This window comes from Cavia porcellus, unplaced genomic scaffold, assembly GCF_034190915.1.
Source record: "Cavia porcellus strain 051 isolate PalLab524CR breed Dunkin Hartley unplaced genomic scaffold, mCavPor4.1 scaffold_28, whole genome shotgun sequence".
NCBI classification, from domain to species: Eukaryota; Metazoa; Chordata; class Mammalia; order Rodentia; family Caviidae; genus Cavia; species Cavia porcellus.
Window position 1 is genome coordinate 11,750,848 of NW_026947511.1, and position 23,060 is coordinate 11,773,907.

The following is a 23,060-nucleotide window of genomic DNA, read 5'->3' on the forward strand; positions in this document are numbered from 1 at the left end:
ATATCCAGTTCCTGGTTTAACTAAACTTGTGAGGGATTGGCAGTATGCAAGATGCCAGTTTTGCAAATATTACAATCTTGTATCATCGCATGACAAAGATACATCCTGAGATATATGTTAGGTATTTTATCGCCCTGTGAACATTTTAGAGTACACTTACACAAACCTTGATGGGATGACCTATGACAGGTAGGCTACCCTACTTCTCCTGGACTACTAACTTGTGCAACATGTGACTGACTACTGAATTTGGTAGGCAAGTGATAGGCATTTGTAACAAGTGAAAAACATTTTTATATCTAAACATAAAAAGTTATAGTAAAAATGTATAAAAGATAAAATGGTACACCTATATAGGCACAAAGCCTGGCTGGAGCTTGCAGTACTGAGAAGTACACTGATTGAGTTATTAGTGAGTGATGAGGGAATGTGAAGGTCTAGAACAGTGCTGTACACTGCAGTGTACTTCAAACTATGCACTTAGATAACACTTTTTTTTCTTTTAGTAAATTAACCTTAGATTATGGTAAATTAACTTTTATAGTTTTTTAAACTTTTGATTTCTTTTTTGGTTAAGTATTTTTATAAAGAGGAGTACATTCTAAAGAAAAACAATTAAAAATAGTATAGTAAGTACATAGACCAGTACCACAGCTGTTGTTATCAGGTATTTTGTAGTGTACATAATTGTATGAGCTGTGCTTTTATGTGACTGGCACCCTAATAGGTTTACATCGCCACCAGCAGATGAGTAGTGTAATACACTATGACATTCCTAGGTGATGGGAATTTTCATTTCCATTTTAGTATTTCAGGACAGCTGTCCTCTGTGTACTCTGTCATTAACCAAATACTGCTACACAGTACATTAGGAAGACTTGGATTGCAGTTAGCTCCACCACCAGGGGGCCCTAGTACTTGAGATGGGCTCTGCCTTGCTGATTTTTCTGGGCTGCTCTACTAGGAAGTATTAGTAAAGGCCAAGAATTACTTCAAATGACATTTCTACTTAGCTCTCACTGTCAGCCCTTCATCAGTTATGCTGAAGCCAGTGATTTGTGGAGCTGGTTTGATGGGTTTCAGTGGCATGGTCTCCCCTTTTTCCAGTGAACTCCCTCCTCCTCATGTGCAGGTAGGAAACCGGCACCTCAGCCACCTGCAGGCTTCATGAGGAGTGTCCTTAGAACACAGAGAAAAATACTTGAGGGGCCTGTTTTTTTAGTAACTATAGGCTCACTGATATGTCTGATGGGGCATCCTCCCTTTTCTGCTGTCAGTTTCTGTGTCTTTTGATACTGCTCAAGAGATTTGACAAGCCTATTTTATATCTTGGCTATTCATTAGCATATGGAGAAAGTTTCCTTATATTTCTGAAAAGTGATTTTCTATGACCTTAGAGGACCATATAAATATTTTCTTGTCACTACTTTGTATTGTCCACTGCAAGTTTTTATTCAGATGTCCCCAGTTTAACACTGCTATCAAAAATGGACATTCAGAAACCTACTAATAGGGGAGCGTCCAAACCAGTTACAATAGAATAATAAGCACACTCTATCCTTCCCTTCCACTTAGTCCAGCCAGAAACGCTGCAGAATGTAGAAAGTGCTTGTTTATGGCTTGAAAGTAAGTGGCGGCAGCAGATCACTGGGAGAGCTGTGATTTTAACCAGTGTAAATATGATCCAGACTGGCTCTTCCGCCTTCTGCCTTGTTGACAGCCGCTGCTCAAAGGAGTCTTTGTACCTGCCTACTCATTGGTGCTGTCTTCTTTTTAAAGCCTTGCCAACTTGACATGGGAAGACATAAGCTCCTACGAATGTTAATTTTTATTTCTGTTTGTCAGTGTATACCTCTATCTTGTTGTATCTCTTGTCCTTTGATAAATTTCATTTCTAGAGTCGCTTTTGAATTACTTGCATTCTGTGTACTGTGTACATGGTAAAGATATTTTCTGCTACAGTTTTGTAATTTGTTTTGTAGTTTGTTAGCTTCTTTATATATAATTCAAATGTTTTATATTAGTAGTTATAAAAATCCATCTTTTCCTCTTTCCTACCAACTTTAACAAGATCTTCCCCTTGTATAATTTGACAAACATTTAAAGATGTTCTAGAAAGAAAGCTTAGGGGTTTTAGGGGCACCTGTAAGGAATGCAGAATGATTGTTGGGGGTGTTTTCCACAGTACCATGTTTACTTCCCCTTGTCCTGCCACCACGGATAGTCTTCCCCGATAGAGGTTTTCCAGCTAAAATGAGAGAGAAAATTAGGGAGTAATACTGCCTTCGAAATGTGATTTATACTTTTTAAAAACACAGAGGTAATTTTCAGAATAAGTTGAAATAATGAAAAATGAAAAGATCCCAGAGGTTTTTTTCTTGCCACACTTTTCTCCTGCATATTACTCATTATGACAGAACTAAATCACACTTTTAATTTGAATCTTTAGAAAAAATTAGATCATGTTTACCTGGACATGCAGCTTAAAAATGAAATTGTTCCACTAAACACGTTCTGAGAAACAGTGGTCTGACTCTGACTACCTTCTGACCTCCTCTCCTACTTTCTTTCAACTCTTTCTGCTAAATTTTGTGATGCTTACAATAATATCTTTAACTCTTTTCACAGATTTTTTTTTTTCTGTGTATACCTACATCTCTGAGTCCCAAGGCAAGGATCTAGCGTCCTTCTTGGTGTTTCCTTCCTTCCCCATTCCACACTTTACACCTGTATTCTCATTTTTCCTCTGTTGAGCTCAGTATCTGTTATCTACCATATGACAGTTCTTTAATGCTGTTCACAGCCAAGCCATGGAATTTCCTATAATTACTTTTCTTTTCCGCGTAGCATGTTGTTTCCTATAGGGTTAATAATTGCTTGCTTTTTGATTTAATAGTTTTCAGTGTACTTGACCTTAGTTAGGACTCTGTTCTCACTCTGTCAGAGCTATTGCTTGTCCCATTTGTGTCATCTTGCAGACATCTCTTCGGGGCCTGTCATGGTTTATGTCTATGGCCCCCAGGCCTCATGAGTTTGAATTGTGCATTTGTGATGGTTCATTGTCTAGTGCTTGGATTGATGGTGTCAGTGTGCCACCCACATAGGGGTGGAGCCAGGATGTGATGTAATGGCAGGAAGAAGCTGTGTCTTGCTCTTTGCTGGTTCCTGCTTGCTGTTTGCAGCCACCATGAATGGCAGTCCAGCCATGCCCGCCCGCCTGGGAGCCAACTGAGTGTGGACTAAAACCTCCAAAAACTGTAAGAAATAAACCTTTCCTTTCCCAACTTGGACATTGGGTATTTTGTCTCAGCGACGAGCGTAAAGTAACTAATATAGAGCCTGTAGGCTGCTTGCCATCCAGTTTAGCTGCCTATGCAGCTCATGACCTTTCCTTTCATTGGTGTCCTACAAAGGCCTATGTCTTCTTTTCTCTTCATTTACTTGCTTTGTAAACATAATTTCTGTACTTTTTCAATTTTTACTTTTTATTCATACATGCTTGCAGTACATGATGATTACATCCATTATGGGGATTTGGTACATGTCATAACACATCTTAATTCTTTTTCATTCTCTGGCTCTCCCCTCCCACTGCCTCCCTCCATCTTGTGGTTCCTTTCACTTTTGTAAAAGATCTCTCTCCCTGGGGCTGGGGATTTAGCTCAGCGGCATAAGCGCCTGCCTTGCAAGCAGGCATTCGTGAGTTCGATCCCTGGTACCGATAAAAAAAGAAAAAGACAAAAAAAAAAAAATCTATCTCCCTGTTTTCTGTTACCTACCCTTTACTTTGCTCTTTATTTATACTGGTAAATATTTTTAAATTGTGTGTGTGTATGTGTGTTTAAAAGCTTTAGTTTATTACTTTACACTTGTAATATGATTTGTTAGCATTCCAAGTTGGAAATCATATTCCTTAGAATTTGAAGAGATTTTCTGAAAAGCCACCTTTTGTCCAGGGACACTTTAAAAGTATCAATTCTAATGGTCCTTTAGCTAAAATTGGTTTTTAATCTCTGGAGGCTCTAATAGCTCTTCTCAGTCCCCAGTTCCAGAAGTTCCTTGGCACTGTAGGCCAGTTTTCTCGTGGTGTTCTGGGCACTCAAGGGTCTTTTTGAATTGAAATTCACACTTTCCACGTGGTCTGTGATGCCTGTCATCCTTAACTAGAAACTTGGGATGGCTTTTTGTAAAGGAAAATGAGAATGAAAGGTATTTTTACCAAAGCTGGAATATTATAACTTAAGATACTGAAAAGGGATTGTGTGGTTAAATTGAACATCTAGAATTTAAGAGTGCCAATAAGCATAAAATACAGATATTCATATGTTTTTGACCAAGCAAATACAACGTGCATCAGTATCCATTTATTATTCTACCCTTGTTTCCATATCTTCCCTAGCAGAAGCTCGCCTCTTCTTGATCATGGTGTTTCCCTTTTAGGCATGTTCTAAAGGTTCAGTTTACCTTTCCCACAGTATATACTGTTTTTTAATTTGAGAAGAATAACAGTACACTTTACTGAGTCCTTTTCTTCATGTATTTCACCGTCCCAGCCTGCAGATGTTTTTGCTAAATTAGTAGAGTGTAAGTGTCCACTAGGCCAAACAGGGTAACAATATATTTCTGAGTTTTTTCCCCTGGAGATTTAAATTTTCTTTTTCCAGAGTAAATATTTGGTAAATCAGTCAGTCCCATCAGTTTTTTTCTGATGTATAATTTTCAAATATTGGGTAAACATCTACTGAAATGTGCTAAAAAGAATGCTGCCATGTAGGGAAGTTCTGGAGCCAAATTCTTTACCTGTTCAACCATGTTGTTTCCAGGGACTGCCTGGAGAATGGTGAACATCAAGTGGGTCACCTTCGTGAGAGGCATTTTGTATGTCTTAATAAAGTCCAATTCTAGATAAAATAGTAATCATATACTCTCACGCGGGCTAATGATCTTGTTTTCTCCTTTCTTGCCAGCTTTTTGGTGACTGGGAAGCTCAAGTCCGGAGAATAATGAAGCTGATTGCTGGAGGTGGCTTGTCTATCACTGGGTCTCACAACATGTGTGGGGACTATCTGTACAGCGGGCACACAGTCATGCTGACACTTACCTACTTATTTATCAAAGAGTGTAAGTGTAAAACAGTCCTCCGTTACAGTTTCCTCACTGACTGTTTCCTAGTGTCTCTGGACCTCTCAAACCACATTTAATGGAACTCTGCTGAAGCCAGTCTAAAAAATTCAGAGGGTAGCAGCCTCATCTCGTCAGGCCTGATATGCAGCCTATGCCTAGGGAAGTGCAAAAGGATGTAACTGTGCTTCTGGAGAAGATTTGTTGTTTCTTACAGTGCTGGGGTGGAGGCAGTTTCCAGCAGAGCATGGAGGTGTGTTACAAACCACTGACATAACTATGTAAGGAGGTAGGAAGGGAGCTCATAAAGACACAAAGGCCAGTGCTGGACCTGACTGGGTACAGAAGATAATGTGTTCACTGAGCAGCTGCTTTCTCAAGCGCTTTGAGGCTGTGCTATGTGGTGAGGGTCCTGTGGCAAGTCAGTCTGTCCTCACAAAGGCCTTCCAGGCTCAGGGGTGAGACAGATGCTACATGGGAAGTTTGCTTAAAGAAAAATACTTAAAATACTGTAAGGTGAAACAAGCAGTATTATAGAGGCCTATAGACACTGTTCAAATTTAAAATACATTAGCACTTTGCCATATTTGCTCCAGCTAACCCTTTATAAAGGAAAAAATTATAATACAGTATAAGATTAAAACTTCTTCATTCCCATTTATCTCTTTATTTCCCTATATTGATTCCACATGTTTCTGTAGTTGAATATTACTGTTTTGTGGTTTTTAAATTTTACATAAATGGCATCACACTATGCATATTCTTCTGCCTCTCTTTACTTCAGATTATGTTTCCGACATTGACACTTTGTTCATTCCTTCTAACTGTTGTTAGTACCTCAACACTATAATTGAACCACAAATATTCATTCATTTCTCTACTTATAGGAAATTCTGTTGTCCTTATTACCATATTTTACTCTTAAAAGCTGGTCTAGTAAGCATTATACAAAAGTTTCCAAAAAGAGTGACAAGTAAAACCAGTCTGCTCTGCCTTCATAGAGGAGGGATGCATGTTGCAGTCTTAGAGTATCTCGAGAGCATCTGCCATTCTCTGTAATTTACGTGGTTGGAATTCAGAGTGGTAAAGAATTCAGAGTGTAAAGGAACCAGGTCACAGAGAGTGCGCCACATAGGAGTCTGAACTTTATTCATATGAGATAGAGTGCCTGCTCCAGTGTTAGGACCAATAGATCAGCGTCCTTTTATTTGCTCTTTAGAGAACATACTCTTGCAGTAGTTTGCATGTTAGACTAGAAAGGGACAAGCCTTGAGACCAGGAAAACAGGTGACTGGCTGCTGTTATAACCAAAGGAAGAGATGGCAGTGGCTTGAACTACCATACCATACGGGATGAAGTACCAGGGATGAAGAGAAGTGAAAGATACCGAGAGAGATTAATAAAGAGGAATTAACAGATGGCATGGATAGTTTGTGAGGGTATAGGAGAGAGATGGCTGAGTGGATAAAAGCCCAGTTCTGGCTTTAGAAACTTGAGATACAGGAATAGAGAAGAGAAAATGTGTCAGCAGGCAATGAGAGAGAGAAAGTAGAGTAGGTGTTCTACTTGAAGTTAGAATGTGATCAGATGTAGTGAATTCTAGCAATGCTTGTAGAGGATCCAAAGGCAGCACCAGCAATTGTACTAGATGTAACCAAATATGGAAAATGGGAACCCTGGGGACCAGATCCTGGCAGAACATGTGGATTCCTGCCTCCTGCTGGTTGACACCTGAAACCCTTTAATTATGTCAAGGCTTATACCTCTTGACATTAAGGCATTGTGCCATGTTGGGAAACAGAGGCCTTGGCTCACAAAATTCTGAGTTTGAATCCTGAAGCTATGACTTCGTAATTCTGTGACTCTGGGAAGAATATTTAACTTAAGTCTTTATGAACAGAGTTACACAGAAATAATAGTAGTTGCTACTATATTGTTTAACTATCAAGTATAGATGTTACTAAGTTATACACACCTTGACCATGCTGTATTTAAAATTGCAAATTGCCCTTCACTTCTACTTTTGAACCCTTTACCCTGCTTACCTATTTTTTATTTTTCCATAACCTTTACTATCCCTAATAATGGTATTCAAATTATTGATCATGATTACAGTCTTGTTTCTCTTTATTCTTAGAGGGACATTCCCCATTGAGACAGACTCTGCCTGCTTTGTTCATTGCTCCAGGACCCAGAGCAGTCCCAGTCCCTGCCATAATGCTCAGAGAATACCGATTGAATGAATGAGTGGTTCTTGGACTTCTTGGGAATCCAAGAAAAACCTGAACCTTCTCCCATAGTGTGAGGAGGCTAAGTCCATTCAAACTTTATTGTGTAAAATTCCAGACTCTTAAATTCCCACCCCACTGAGAATGCAGGGTAAAAGAGGCTTGCACTAATATACTTTTCAATGTTTCCCTCTCATGATTCTCCAGGTACAAGTAAGTACCTGACAGTGTACTATCTTTCAGGAGAATTTCCAAGCATTTAATTCTCAACATATTTGTATTTGAGAAATAAAAATCCCAAAGGGTTAGATTATTATATAGTTGCAGAACTTGGAAAGCAAATCAATAGTTAAATCCATTATAATTGCTTAGTCTGTGTATAAAGATCTATGGACCAATAAGTACTGGTTTTTGTAGCAAGCAGTGGTGGCCAACCAATGGCACATGTGCCACAGCAGGCACGCAGAGCTGTCCCCATCAGCACACAAGCCAAGTTGGCCCAGCAGCCAACATCAAATAACAGTTATTTTTTTTCTAAACTGAAACCTTAGTATTGAGGTTTCATTGCAATGTTGGCACTTTGCAGTAAAGGAGTTTGTTTTGGCTTACAGTTTGAGTACTCAGTCTATGAAAGGCTTGCCATCACTGATGTAGAACATTAAACCCAAATTACAAAGAGGTAAATTTGATTAAATGTCACGAAATAATATTTTAGAATGAAACATAATAATTTTTGTATTAGACTCATATTGTAAACTGTATTTGTGATTGTATGAATCAAGTATAGTAAGTCTCCAGTTTACAAATGACTTCCATTCTGGAACAACATTACTAAGTTGAATTCATTCATAAGTCTGTCTGAGTGAGCCTTATACACTTTCGACACAGATACACAGTGTATATTGCGTTGTGCTTCCTACCAACCCCCTTCATATCTCGACTGTTCTTCCTCTTGCTTCTGGGCATCCTGGGCTCTGATTGACCACTGTACTGTTGTACACTATCACATTTTACAGTAAGCACACAGCAGCACAGTTGTGTCCACATCTGACAGACATACTTGATAGAAAGCTCTTGTGACTTTGCTTACAGCTAAGTAAGACCCCAGAGATTTACTGCCCCAAAAGATTTGTTTTCAGAAGGAGAACGATCTAAGAAAATTGAACTCAGAAATACCATATGCTATAGAAGCACGTTTGGATGCTTTTAATGTTTGTGATGTGTAGGACTGTTGCAAATTTCTCCTCTTTTCAGATTCCCCTCGACGACTCTGGTGGTACCACTGGATTTGCTGGCTTCTCAGTGTCGTTGGAATCTTCTGCATTCTCTTAGCACATGACCACTACACTGTGGACGTGGTGGTGGCATATTACATCACCACAAGACTCTTCTGGTGGTATCACACGATGGCCAATCAGCAAGTAAGTTTTCCCCTATTTAACTTAAGCTGCTAGTTCCTGGATAGTGCTGCTGGCTTGGGCAGGTGAGAGGACAGAGAGGAGCAAAGAATCTACAAATGTCTTATACTTTGCTTTCTTAAGGGGGAATCAGCTAAGATTTTTCTGTCTCTTGTGATATTAATCTTCAGAATCAAAATGAAAAAGTGTGTTAATGTAATGACATAGGAGCTGGGCATGGTGGCATTTATCCATGGTGATATAATATCAGCTACCTGGGAGGCTGAGGTTGGAAGATTACAAGTTAGAGCCCAGCTAGAGCAACTCAGTGAAAATTTGTCTCAAAATTTTAAAAAAGGGTTATGGAAATAGCACAGTGTATAGTGCCCCTAGGTTAAATCCCCAGTGCTTGGGGAGAGGAGAGGTCATATATAGGGGATTGTTTCCTTTTAAAGCAAATACCACACTACCATTGTCCATGAAAATATTTTCTAAGCTTGTGTCTGCCCATCTGTTAATTTATGCTCCTATCTGCTTTTCATTATTCTGGGCCCTTCACCAGCTTACAGATGTCTTCCTGTTTTCTGCATAGAAGAGTGAATAAAAATTTAACTGGGTATTTTTTGATAGATGGTAGATAAGTGAGTCACAACTTCTTGCCCTGTCAGAATAGGGGTTATTTAGTTTACAGCGTGGGCATGTCCCAGTTTACAATTGTGTCCAGAGGATGCGATGATGACCTGAAAGTGAAACTGGGATATGTGGGTGGACATGGGGCAGGTCTGAGGTCCCTCGTGAATTTTAACATGGAAAATATTTGAAGTTAAAGCAAAAGAAGGTGAGAAAAATTTGTATGTTTACTGTTTTAGGTGCTAAAGGAAGCTTCCCAGATGAACCTCTTGGCCAGGGTGTGGTGGTACAGGCCATTTCAGTACTTTGAAAAGAATGTCCAAGGAATCGTACCTCGGTCTTACCACTGGCCCTTTCCCTGGCCAGTAGTCCACCTCAGCAAGCAAGTTAAGTACAGCCGGTTGGTGAACGACACATAACAGCTATACAAAGTGGGACAATGAGGAGCTGTCTGAAGTGCTAAGAACTCCATGAGAGAAGATGCCATAAAATAAACACCTCCCTAATTCTATTATCTTTCAACAGTTACTTTGACTTAACATATTGAGTTACCTGGTCAGCACTGTGATCTTTTTTTCTCTCCAAAGGACCTGCGTTGGACAACAATAAAAGAAAATTTAACCTATCATGCACTGTACACATTTTCTGTTCATAAGTTTGGAATTTACATTACCCACAACCACCATGTTCCTTTGTATATGAAGCAACCGTATAAATGTAAGCTTTTATATAAGTTCTGGTCTTTCCAGTCACATCTGGAAATAAAGTGTATTATTTTCTTGGGAAAACATACTTTTCATATCTCTTGCCCCAAAGATTGGGCTGTAAGCCATTTTCTAGCAAATGTCTCTGAAGGTTTCTAAGTACCTGAATGGGGTTTGATTCTGAAATCTTCCGACCTGTTGCACCAATGTTCAAATAAAAATGACAGACACAGAGAGGTTTGGTAACTTTGGATTTTGTAAATTCAACAGAGACAATATGTCAAAAAGTGCAAAAAAAAAAAAAAGGGTTCTGTTATAAAGTGATTTTCTAAGTATTTCCTAACTTTATTTTTCAAAATGATGTTACAAAAACCAAATTTAAAGATTTTTACATGTGAGAGAGAAGAGAGTTAAAATGTAAAATGTTTCTTGGGAGAGAAAATGTGTCTATGTTTCTAGTGCCTTTCTTGTCTTGATTGTATGGTCTGTAGGCTATCTTAAATGTTTTTATTTAAAATAAAGTATTCCACAAAAGTATAAATGTATGTATACACTACTAAATTTTGCATTTATAGCTAAATTAAATCAGAAGACTGCTATGGTTTTAAAGTTGCTTTGAATTAAAGAATGAATTAATTAGAGTCAGAGCTTGTTCACATATTGTGAACAGGTAGCAATGACATGTACCACTTAAATTATTTTAAATCATCTATTTGGTAGTTTGATTTTAACTATTCTGTGAAAACAGCCATGAATATCTTTTTTTAAAGAGAGTTTTGAAAATGATCACCTACCTAAAACTTGAAAGCTACAAATTAGTTATCCATACTCTCATGACAATTTTGTTGGTCAACAACAAAAGAGATCTATTTCTTTAAAATATATTTGTGCAGAAACTGCATGTAACTCTTAAGTTTTACTCCTAACATATGTATGTTTGGGGAAGTATTCTATTCTATACTTGCCAATGTGGAGAACAAAATAGTTTTTTAAGAATGAAGAAGTATATATATCCATTCTGTATTTTACGTGCAGCAGAATTATCTACTGTAGGGTTTTTTGTGTATTCACAAAGTGATATTTGTATTGTAAAACAATAATGGTGAAGGAAATAAAAAGGCTTTTAAAATTTTGTTTGTTTTAAATCTTTGTAAAGTTATTATTCCAGAGAGTATACTGATACCTTACAGCTTACCTAGATCATAAATTAATCAAAATGCACTTTTTAATAAAAAATGATACTTCAAATTAATGGCTGTTGTTGCTAATTTGTTCATATTCTTCACAAAAGTCATGAAAACAAGACAGAAAATGGAGCTTCAAGATTCCTTCACTGAGTTTGACATGGTGTCTTACTGTATCATCATCTTATTTTAAAAAGTTTTGAACTCTTCAGTTCTCAAGTCACTAATTTATTTCCTGTGACTGGAACTGATGTTTTTCTAGTGTAAGTGGAAAAGAAAAGTGCAAATCTGAATTATGAAACAGTGTTACAGTACTTTGATAATCAGTGGTAACAGAAACTCTTTAAAAAGTAAAACAGATGATTAGGACTACTCTTGATGCAAAGAAGGAAGGTGTTACCCAGGCATAGTGCCACATATCTGTTATCCAGGCTGTTGGGGAGACTGAGGCAGTAGGAAAGGAAATTTAAGGCCAGCCTAGGCAATTTAGCAAGACCTCATTTCCAAATAAAAAATAAAAGGGGCTGGGGATATATCTTAGTAGTTGAGCACTCCTTGGCTCAGTGTCCACCAGCTGGAGATGTCAAACCAGTCAGATTCCTACCTGGAGCTTTGAGTTTCTGGTCAGAGGAATGGGTGTGCTCTTGAGCCTAAAAGAGCAAAGTTCTAGGCTAGGTCCATAGTTAACTGCTACAGCTGTCTGGGACTAACTGAACTAACTGGACTGCTACATACTGAAAAGGAAAATGAGTAAGTGTAATTGAATTATTAGCACATACTAAAAATAAGACTGAGATGGTTTTTTTGGTTTTGTTTTTTTGTTTGTTTGTTTTTTTTGTTTTGTTCCGGGAATCAAACTCAAGACCCCGCGCTTGCAAGGCAAGTGCTTATGCCACTGAGTGCTTATGTCACTGAGCTTATGCCACTAAATCTCCAGCCCCAAGGTGTGTCTTTTTTTTTAACTAAAAAAGTCAATTATATTAAAAAATTCATGAGTGTGAGTTTACATGCCTCATACATTCTAGGAAATTCACTTGCTGATTGTCCCCACGCCTGCTTATCCTTGAATTGATGTGAATTGATGTACCCTGTGGCTTTCCTCACCTGCAAAACTCAGAAAGAACAAAGGTATCTTGTATTTTGGCAAACTGCACTACAGTTGATAATGATTGGCTGAGTGAACACATACCACTTTTGGCCTTTAGCTTGGTAAGCTATAAACCCCTAGACAATAATTTCCATTTATTTCATTCATTTTACAAGCTAGGCACTTTGGTGTATTTGCTTGGTAACCATCACACAACCACAAGATGTAGTTATCCGCATTTTACATGGGAGTCAACCAAAGTAACTCAGATGTGTTAAATAATTTGCCTGGGGCAAGCTGCAGCTGATAAGTTGTAAAAGTCCAATTGGATCCAAATTCCTACCACCTCCCTTCAACACAGAAAGCTTTCTGTTCTGGTTTGTATCTAGATGTCCCCCAAGGCCTCATGTGCTCTGGTAGGTGGGGCTTTCAGTAGGTGATTAGATTCCTGGAGTATGCTACTATTCAGTGGGTTAGTCCACTGGTGAGTTTATGGCCAGGTGTGATGGAAGGTAAGGCCTAGGCAGAGGAGGTGGGTTATTGTGGGTATATGCTGGAAGAGTTTATATCTCTCCATCTTGGTCTATCTCTGCTTCCTACCTGCCGAGCCATGAGCCCTTTCTTCTTTGCTATGCCTTGGAACCAGCCTACTATGGGCTGAAACCTCTACAAATCATAAGCCAAAATAAACCTTTCCTTCTTTAAGTCATGGGTGTGCTATTGAGTCCCAGGGACAAAAAAGTAACCAAGAAACTTTCACATAGTGCTGTCAGTGTCTGTAGAGAACTCTGCCTGTGATGGTAACACTAAAGTATGATGACTGCTATGGCCTGAGAATTCACAGCATGAGTTGCAAGAGAATTTTTCCAGTTTCTAGTTCTGTGTGACATTTGTATCACAAGCACTTAGTCAAAACTGATAATTTACAATTTATGTTTTTCTTATGTTGGCGAACATAACTTCTTTGTGTGGGGAAGATGGCTGTTGTACGTTTATCAGTTGATGTGCAGTTTGCAAACAGAAGCATAATTTTGCCAAACATTTTTGTTTGTGAACTGAATTGCTTGCAAACAGAAACATTGGGGAACCAGGGTATTACTATATTTCATAAATTGATAAATACTTAAAATGACAGTAGATGCCAGCCTTAATTTGACTAACATTATACAAAAAGTCAACTCAGTTTTTTATTAACTAGGAAACATGCTGCTTGAATCACGATATTAATACCCCTTATCTTTTTCTCCTGATGGTGAGAAATCTTACTTTGAACAAATCAAAACACTCGATTTGATACTCTACTTGTTGCCTTAATATACTTAACTTGTCCCCTAGTAAGTTAGAGGGATGTAAGTCAGAGGGAAGTTAAATGATCCTTGCATTAGAAGAACCTTTCAAATTTGAAGTGAGAATCAACATAATTATTTAAACTATTTAGACAAGGAGTACTAACCATGTTTGTAATGCTTTTCTGCTTGGTATACTTTTTTTGGAACAACTGCAGTAAAAGCCAGTGATAAAATGGGGAACAAGTTTAACATCTCTAAGGTCCTTTCCCATACTTGGATGCCTGCATTTGTTTGTTTGTTTACATTGTCCTTAATAGATGTTCTCTGACTTCAGAAGACTGGGATTATGAGCTTCCCCCACATAGCCAGAAAAACTGTGTCAATGAAAATCAACACCAACCTTGGGTCTCTGGGGCTTAGCTCACATATTGTAGCCCCCAGCAATCTATGCTTACCATGGCTAGTCCCCCACAGTTATGTCCCACTTTACTGTCTTCCTCCAGTTTTAAGCATTTTGTACTCCATTTTCCCTCTTGCTATGCCAGCTGTACTTCTTTCTTAAAAAAAAAAAAAAAAAAAAAAAAAAAAAAAAAGGCCAGTCAGTGATGCACATCTGCAGTTCCAGCTACTCGAGAGATTAAGGTTAGGAAGGACATGAATTTAAGGCCAGCCCAGACAATTTAGGCAGACCCTGTATTGAAAAGGCCTAAGGATGTAGAAGAGCACTAGCCTAGCTAGCGTCAGGGCCCTGGGCTCAACCCCCAGTACCACCAAGAAATACATGTCTGCATGTGTGCATATATACATACAGAGATATGTATACATGTGTATACACATACATGTAGGTGTACATATATACACATACTTTAAGCCACATGAGGTAGTGCAAACCTATAGTCCTAGCTTCTTAGGAGACTGAGGTGGATCACTTCAGGGTAGGAGTTCAAGGCCAGCTTGTGCAACATAGTGAAACCTAGTTACAAAAAATAATGAATGAAAACATGTAATAGTTCCCTAGAGTTCATAATATACATTAATAATTGGAACATTTAAGCTAAGCCTGTCCAGAACGTAGTACAGGTGCTGTATAACAACGGATTCTCAGCCCCTCCTTCCGTAACATTGCTGTCCCTCATTTCCCTTATCCATGTGCCATGATCACCTAGTATGTTGCTACTTTATAACTTTAAACACGTAGTTATCTTTTAAATTAACTAAGAGTAAGAAAAATAAAAGGCTTTGTGTATCGTCAATGTCTTTTCTGATGCTTTTTATGTAAATCAAAGCTTCTAATCTATGTTATTTTCAACCTGGAAAGAAAAATTCCCATTCCTTGCAGAACAGAAATTGAGTGCTAGTTTATATGAATTGTTTCAGTTTTTATTTGAGAAAGTATTTATCTTTTAATTTTGAAGGATAACTTTGCTAGCTATAGAACAGTAGATTTCTTAATTTTTTTAAGCACTTCAAATTTCTCATTTTACTTTCTTACCTGGTTTCTCAAGAAATGTTTCTGGTTTCTCTAGCTAATGAGTTATTTTTCTCTGGGTTGTTACAAAAATTTTGGCTTTGTCTTTGGTTTCTGCAGTTTGAGTATGACAAATCTAGGCGTAGATTTTTTTTCTTGAAACTGTTTGCTGTTCCCTAAACTTCCTGAATCTGTAGTTTGATGTCTATCATCAGTTGTGGGAAGTTTTCTACGAGTATTATTTCAAATGTTTCTTCTCTAGTTTCTCTTTCATTATGATGTTTTATACCTTTTGAAATTATGCACAGTTCTTGCCTATTCTGTTTTTCATTCTTTTTGTATTTCAGTTTGAAGTTTTTATTGACCTATCAAATTCACCAGTTCTTTGGCCGTATCTCTGCTAGTGAGGATCTCATCAAAGACATGCTTCATTTCTATTATATCACTTAAGATTTTCAGCATTTCTTTTTCATCTTAAATTTTATATCTATCTGTTTAAAGTACTCATATCTTAAAGTCATCTATTCTGTCCATTAGAGCCCTTACTGTGTTGTTACATTTATTTAAAATGCTCTGGTAATTCTAGCATCTGTGTCATGCCTGCATCTCATTATGATTCTTACTTTGGTTTGCATGCTTTGTAGTTTTATTTTTTGTTTTTATTTATGTATTTTTGAAGAACTGGAATACTTCCAATACCACTCCTAAATGCTAGCATGTCGATGTCGCTCCCGGCCGGCAGGAAGGACACACGACAAAGTCTGGCAGTGGACAACCTTTTCTTTTATTTTCTCTCCGTACAGCCTGCCCTGGGATCGCTCCCAGCCGAAGCCTCCTCTGGTCCGCTCCCCGCGGCTCCTTCCGTGCTTCGCTCCGAAGCCTCTACCGGTCCGCTCTCCGCGGCTCCTTCCGGGCTTCTACTTCCCCCCAGGGGTGGCACCAGTATATATACGGATACAGTGTCCAATCATGTTAAAGTAAGCAAGGCAAGCTGATTGGCTAACATGTTATTGAGCGGGTTGTTTACGCGGTAAGCAGGAAACTAACGTGCTCGATGGGAGGGGTAATCTAACTCAGGCTTTACTCTTTACCACAGGCCGCATGATCGCTATATGCGGCGGCTCGGCAATGTGGTGGCTCCCAACACTAGCAGTACCCTGATTCCAAAATCAAACAAGGACAAAACTTAAAAACAAAAACAAACCATAGGGCTGGCTTTAGCCCAGTGGTTCCTTTGACTTTGGCTTCCCAACCTCCTGGACCGCTGGCTTCCCTCGGTCTGGCTTCCCTCGGTCTGGTGGTTTGAGACCCACAGGCACTCTCCAGTCTTTGAAAAAAAAAAAACTAAAAACCATAAATCAATCTCTTTAAAGGACAGAGATGCAAAAATCATCAACAAGATCAGGAATAAGCAAAAGTGTCCACTATCACACTCCTGTTAAATATAGTGCTTGAAACATAAGCCAGAGAAGTAAAAGGAATAACTTATTATTATCATCATTATCATTATTTGCAGATGACATGATCTCTTACATAGAAGACCCAAAAATTCCACCAAAAGACTCCTAGAATTAATGACCAAATTTTGCAATGTAGCAGGACACAAAATCAACAGATAAAAATCAGTTATATTCCTGTACACTCATAGTAAGCCCATGGAAAAAAATTAGGAGAACAGTACCATTCACAATAGCATGAAAAAAAATGGAACACCTAAAAATAAAAATCAACCTAACTGAAAGATACGGTACTAGGAAAAAGGACATCAAGGAGACATCAGAAAAGGGAAAAATCCCTGTTCCTGGAAAGGCAGAATGAGTTTTGTCAGAACAGCTGCATTACCAAAATTAATATATAGGTTTAGTGCAATATCAACCAAAATACCAGCAATATTCCTCACAAATATAGATAAGAGTGTTAAAATTCATAATGGAACCGGAAGAGACCTAGAGTAGCAAAAGCAGTCCTGGGCAACAAGAGCAAAGCAGGAAGCATCCCAATCCCAGATTAAGTTACATTGTAAAGCCACAGAGACAGAAACAGCATGATACTGGCACTATCTTCTGATTTTCCACTAATTCTAATTAATTTCGCATTATCCAGTAACTGTTGGATCCATTTTCCACGTTCTCTTGTTTTTAAGTCATCTCTGAGTATATGCACCCCTAAATCAGCCTTTTCCTTGTAGTCCTGACACTTCCCACTTTGTTTGCCTCTGTTGCCCATTCTTGCAATAGAATTTTTTATCTTTTGGATTTCTGTTTGGTATAATTTCATGGATTCTTAATTATTTGCTTAACTGTATGCATGTCTTTATCACTTTGTCTAGCTTAGGCATCTTTATATTAGTGGTTTCTGTAAGCTCAATGATGGTTTTGTTAAGTCCATTATCTGTTTACTTACATCTCTTGTGACTGTCTTTCCTAGTAACTGTGGGACAGTGGCACCAGAAACCCTAAAGTACTGTGTATTTGTTCTGTACCTCAGTATTAATCAATGAACCCCTTCCCAAAATGGCTTCTGATTGAAGCTTCTCAAACATGGCAGGTGTTGTACTGGATTTCTTTTCCAGCTCTAGTCTTCCAGGGGCAAGGAATCATTTTCAGAGTCAAAGTTCATCCTGCTTGTGCAAGTATAGGCAATGGGCTTTCCTTGAGGTTAGAACTGCTGGCCCAGTGCATTGTGTATTTCTTTCCTGAACAGGCTGACCCTCTGCTGGCTTGCATTGTGCAATGGAGACAGGTTCCCCTGTCAGGAGCCGAGGTTGTCTTTCAGCATTGCTTCACTTCTCTCTTTGTGTTACACTGTTTTTACAGATTCTTGTTGCTAGTTTTCCTGTAGTCTCCTTTGAGTTTCCTGGAGATCTACTTTTTTCCTCTTCACCAAGTTGTTTTCCAGGTTCGTCAATTCCAAATCCTTGCTGCTGATCTCTACTCTGCCATTTTTAATCAACTAAGTTTCTTAACTGTGAGACTTACGAGAGCCTTTAAAGGTCTAACGTGCTTTTTGACTCCTATGGCAACCTAGGATGCAGCTGTTTGCGAGTCCAAGCATAACGAACACCTATAGACTGGAACATTGTGTTCTGTGAATAGCATGTGTTCCTGAAATAACTCCATTAGGAAGAGAGTAATATTTCTCAGGAGACCCATTTAAAGATGAAACTCCAAAAACCATTAAGCATAATGGCCACCATAAAAATAATGCTAAAGTGAACCAATCTGTATCAAAGAGAAGTTCCATTCTCTGAGGGGGCATCCTAGGCAGTGGAGTTCAGGCCTGTTAGCTCTGCATACAGCCAAGTATCTAGGGCTGATTCTGATGATGTCATTTCTTTCTGAAGATTACATGTTGGCGTTTTATGAATGATGAGATCTCCAAAGACATTAACTTACACTGAGTGTGGTTTTCTGTTGTTTTGTTTTCTTTATTTTGTTTCCATGTTTGGGAAGCTGAGTTTAATTTATTGACTACCCCTAACAGCCATATAGAATTTTAGGTTATTCATTTGGAATCCTGATTTTATTTCTCTTTTTTCTATTTTGCATTTTACCCTAGTTATTTTAAAAATATTATTCCATTAAACTTTGTTTAATAAAACCTTTGTGAAAATAAATCAATTCTTACGTGTATCTCCTTTCTCACAAGCTGACAAGTGTTTTGATGGATCAGATGTCCACACTCACTGGGGTACTGTGGATTGTCCTTGCATGGGGATGAAGGTCCTATATGATAATAGGTTGGAACATGGCACGGCACTGCTTTTTGGCTCTGTGATACCCTATTATTTCAGGCTTTTCTTGTAAAGTTGATTGATAGTGAGAAGTAGACCATTATTTTGTGGTTTATGGTTTTTCCTAAATTTAAAGTTTGGCTATAGGCTTAAAAAAACAACCAAATTGGGGCTGGGGTTTAACTCAGTGGCATAAACACCTGCCTTGCAAGCAGGCAGTCCTGAGTTCGATCCCCAGTACCAATTTAAAAAACAAAAACAAAAACAAAAACCTTTAAATGACAGAACAGCCCTACACACCACCCAGCTCCCAGCACAACACTTTACCAGCATCTTGTAGCATCCTCTGTGCCTACCTTTGTGAAGCACTTATAAATAGCTCTTCCTTGAATTTTGGAGGTTATGGATGGTTCTACATTTTTTTTTCCTTTGGAGGTAAGGTGGTTAACTTTTATTTTTGCATCTTTTATCCTTGTTGTAGTCTGCTTCACAGGCCCTTTGAGTTTTGCAACGTTAATCATCAGTTGATTCCTAAAGTCAGATAATAAAGGAATAAAAATCATCTGACAATAAGGGATATCCAAGTTTGAAACTGCTGACAGAAACCTAAGATTTCAAGGCTCATTACTCACCCAATCATTCATATATTCACATTCCCTCCCCTTCTCCCTGTCTTCTCTTCATTCATCAAATATGTTTGTGTCAGCACTGGACACGGTAGGAAACAACTAGACAGCTCACTGCCCTCACAAAGGCTTAAAATCTGCCCTATTGCAAAGGACAGTGAGGTAGTTTTCAATCAAAGAGAATTAAATTTTAGAAAATGAAACTACAAAAATATCTAATTTGTATAGAAATTATTGCCTCCTTCAAAATAGTTACATCCGGGAATGTCCTTGGCGTCCTGTGGAACTTTGATACCTGTGGCCCACCTTTAGTGTTAGACAAACAGAATTCACACTAGGACTCCTAATCACTGAAGAAACAAATACTTCTACTCTGTTTTGTTTTCAAAATGGAAAAATAGCTATTTTAGAAAGACTTCTGTTAGAAAAAGTTTTGTTGAAAGCTGGTCTAGTTCACACTTCACAACTAGAAGCTCTTAAACTCAGCGCTGTTTTGAATGAAATGGACTCTAGTCCTTCAAAAACTGTGTGGTTTGTAGGAGCCAAAAGCCTTGGGAGACTAGCAAAAGGATAAATATCAGGTTCAGGGGAAAGGCCTTCTGTTCCTAGAATGAGCCAAGGTGCTCTTTCTGTTTGACTTCTACACTTGATAGTTGAAAGGATGAATGAATGAATAACTGTTGTTTTATGAAAAATGAGCATAATGGCCCAAGCCAAAAGAGAAACCCCAGGAGAGCAGAGGTGGTCACCCTAACTAATCAAATGGAATGGGAAGTCAAAGCAGGTTCAGATCCTAACTATGCTCCTTACGGACACTTGTGCCCCTTGGAAGATGAGTCTTCTCTGAGTTATAATGTCCTAATTTTCAAAACAGGGATGGTTTTACATATCTTGTAGTGTGAAGTTGAGCAGGCATTGAAGCAGGAAGATAGGGGCTGGCTGCAACTGGTTGAGAAAGGAGACCGGTGCACAGAAGCATTTGTAAAGCCCTGTATGTGGACCTCGCCAGAACCTGGGCAGGTTTTTGATAGCATGCTGGGGCCGGACATGTTCATTGGGCTTCCTATTGTGTCTCTCCACCGTAGGCTACCCTATGCTGTAGGGTATATTTAAAATTTTTTCCCTCTTTTTTTCCTACTTCTGCTTGGCCCAAACTTGCTCTGCAGAGCCTGCTTTTCCTGCCTTTAATAAATTTGAAACTTGTTGCCGCTTATGCTTGTTTCGTTAATATTTCATTCAGATCAGAAAAAAAAAAAAAAACCTAGAAATCACCTCTAGAAGGAGACTGTAGCACCCCAAAGGCCATTAACGGTTTGGCTTGTGAGTACAAATTATTCACCCCACAAATGACTGGTGTTATAAGGGAAGTGGGAGACAGAAATGAGAAGGGGCCTCTTGTAGGGCCAGGAAAGAGGTCCAACTAGTTTAGAGAATGGGCCTCGCCAAAAAAGTGTGCCGGACTTGGTGAGAAACCAGTGCAAACTCAGATTTAGATTTTATTTTAGCTTCTTCCACACTATTAGCAGCTCAAGCGTATTTACCTCTTACTACATTTGGTGGAATAACTGCTCTTGCTCTCTGAAAGACTGGTGAGCATGGGCAATAGTTGTTGCAGTACCGCCAGACTCTGAAATGCATGATCCAAAGTCCTGAAGGTGAGTCTGGAAGCACTGAAGCAGAAATGGATGACTACCATGATTTCTTGGCTCCTTGAATCTTCTCCAGCTCTATGCACTGCATGAAGGAGTTATTGTCATTTAAACTGATTGTGTTAATCATACTTATCAGTGTGAGAGCGAAGAAAGAGGTTTCAATAAAGCATGGTCTCCTGTGCATTTGCTTTTGTAATATCTGTGACCCCAAAAAGGCAAATTTCTCATTTTCCTTTGGGGTGTGTAACGGGCCCCTTGAAACAAAAGACAGCAAAAATCATTTGGAATAGCATCATCTGGCTGTGAAAAGGTTTGTTTCGAGAACTTCTCTGATATCACTGGGTTTGAATTTTGAGAGACCACTGTCACATCATTGCCAGGTCTATTGGAGCTGTTTACATTACATGCCTTATTGGTCAGGGGAGGTTTTTGACCTCTGGGTGGTTTTTGACTATGTCAGAGACCCCTGGCAGGGGGCAAGTAAGGACATTGTGTGTTCCCAGCAACATCTGTGTTGCATAACACATAGAATTAGCATGGAGCACTAGAATGTTTCAGTGAAACTTGTGGGCTCCATACCAGAGGCTAGCAGATGAATCTGCAGGCATTTGCTAGCTCCATTTCTTCATAGGTTCCAGGGATGAACATGTACAGCAAATGGCTTAAAAAGAAATTATGCCCAATTAGTACTGCTGGCACATGTCTCCTTTGCAAGTGTCACTGGCATGGATCCTGATGCACATCCCAGTGCTCACAAGCTGACACAGGGTGATTTTGAAGTCCTCTTTCTCCTTTCCCATGGGGTTTACAGTGGTCACTCAACAGTCACCTGGGGAAAGCAGTTGCCTAACAACATAACCCTGGGTCTGCTGCATCTTGAGCTCCTAGGGATGCATTCTGAGATCAGAGGAACTGAGGAGAGATAACCAGAGGTCTTTCACACAGTGCTCTGCGTGCTTGGGCCCAACACTCAGCCAAAATGATTGGATTATGGGGAAGGGAAGAAAATTATTCTTTTTCTCCAAGAAAGAAAATGTCAATGTATTCAACTCACATAACCCTCAATACTATTAACATTCACCAAGAGCAAACTCAAACAAAAAATCACCAAAATTAGATGAGAAGGTATCTGAAATGTCACTTTAACACATGGCGAATATGGAAAACCGACAGTTTGGCTTCCTGTAGATCTAGGCTATCAAAACTGGCTTAAAATCTCAAGTTGTTCAAGGCTGAATCACCAATTAAATCAGGAATGGCAATGTATTTGCCCAGACCCGAATTTCCTTCTTGGAAACAAACAGAGCCCAAATCCAAATCTTTCTCATTTGATAAAAGTGATAAGCACTTAATGGCAATCTTTACTCTTGAAAAGAGGTCAGGACAAGGATGGCAGCCAAGCTTCTTAGAAAGACCTGATGGTTCCTGTTCAGATTCAGAGCAGCTCATGTAATGTGCCCAGGACTGACGTGAAATGATTTAATGGGGTTGGAGTGGAAGCCCAGGAGCAAGAGTCCTTGAACCATTGGCAATTGGAGGGTCGATGAAAATTTCCTGACTATTTTATCTAACTTTATTAAGTAAAAAGTAAAGTCCTCTGCTTCCCAATGCTTTCTACCCTTTCAGTTGTTTATTTATTTTGCAGTACTGAGGATTAATCCTGTGACCTCTGGACTGACTCCATGGCCCTTTTATCCCTTGAGACAGTGTCTATATTGACCAGGCTGGGTTCAGACTTGCGATTTTCCATCTATCTCCCAGAGTGCTGAGATTACAGGGTTATAATGTGTGCCACCATGTCTCAGCTTCTGTGTGGTTTTAATGATAAACATTTGTTAGGTGTATGCAGTTGTATATAAAATCAGGGTGCACGTCCCTATATTTAACACAGCAAATTTTCCCTTAAACCTTCTAAAATTATATTATACTATCAATTTCCAA

General features: G+C 38.8%; 1 protein-coding gene across 6 annotated transcripts in view; it reads left to right on the plus strand.

Moving 5' to 3' along the window:
• The window catches only part of Sgms1 (sphingomyelin synthase 1), a 279,814-nt gene extending 268,482 nt beyond the window's left edge, over nt 1–11,332 (plus strand). For all 6 annotated transcript variants that reach the window (XM_013156809.3, XM_003473559.4, XM_013156811.3 and 3 more), the window contains 3 exons: nt 4,968–5,121; nt 8,604–8,770; nt 9,616–11,332. In XM_013156809.3, the coding sequence (XP_013012263.1) occupies nt 4,968–5,121; nt 8,604–8,770; nt 9,616–9,795 (501 nt within the window). In that variant the 3' untranslated portion in view covers nt 9,796–11,332. The remainder of the gene's footprint in view (nt 1–4,967; nt 5,122–8,603; nt 8,771–9,615) is intronic.
• Nucleotides 11,333–23,060: the final 11,728 nt, after the last annotated feature.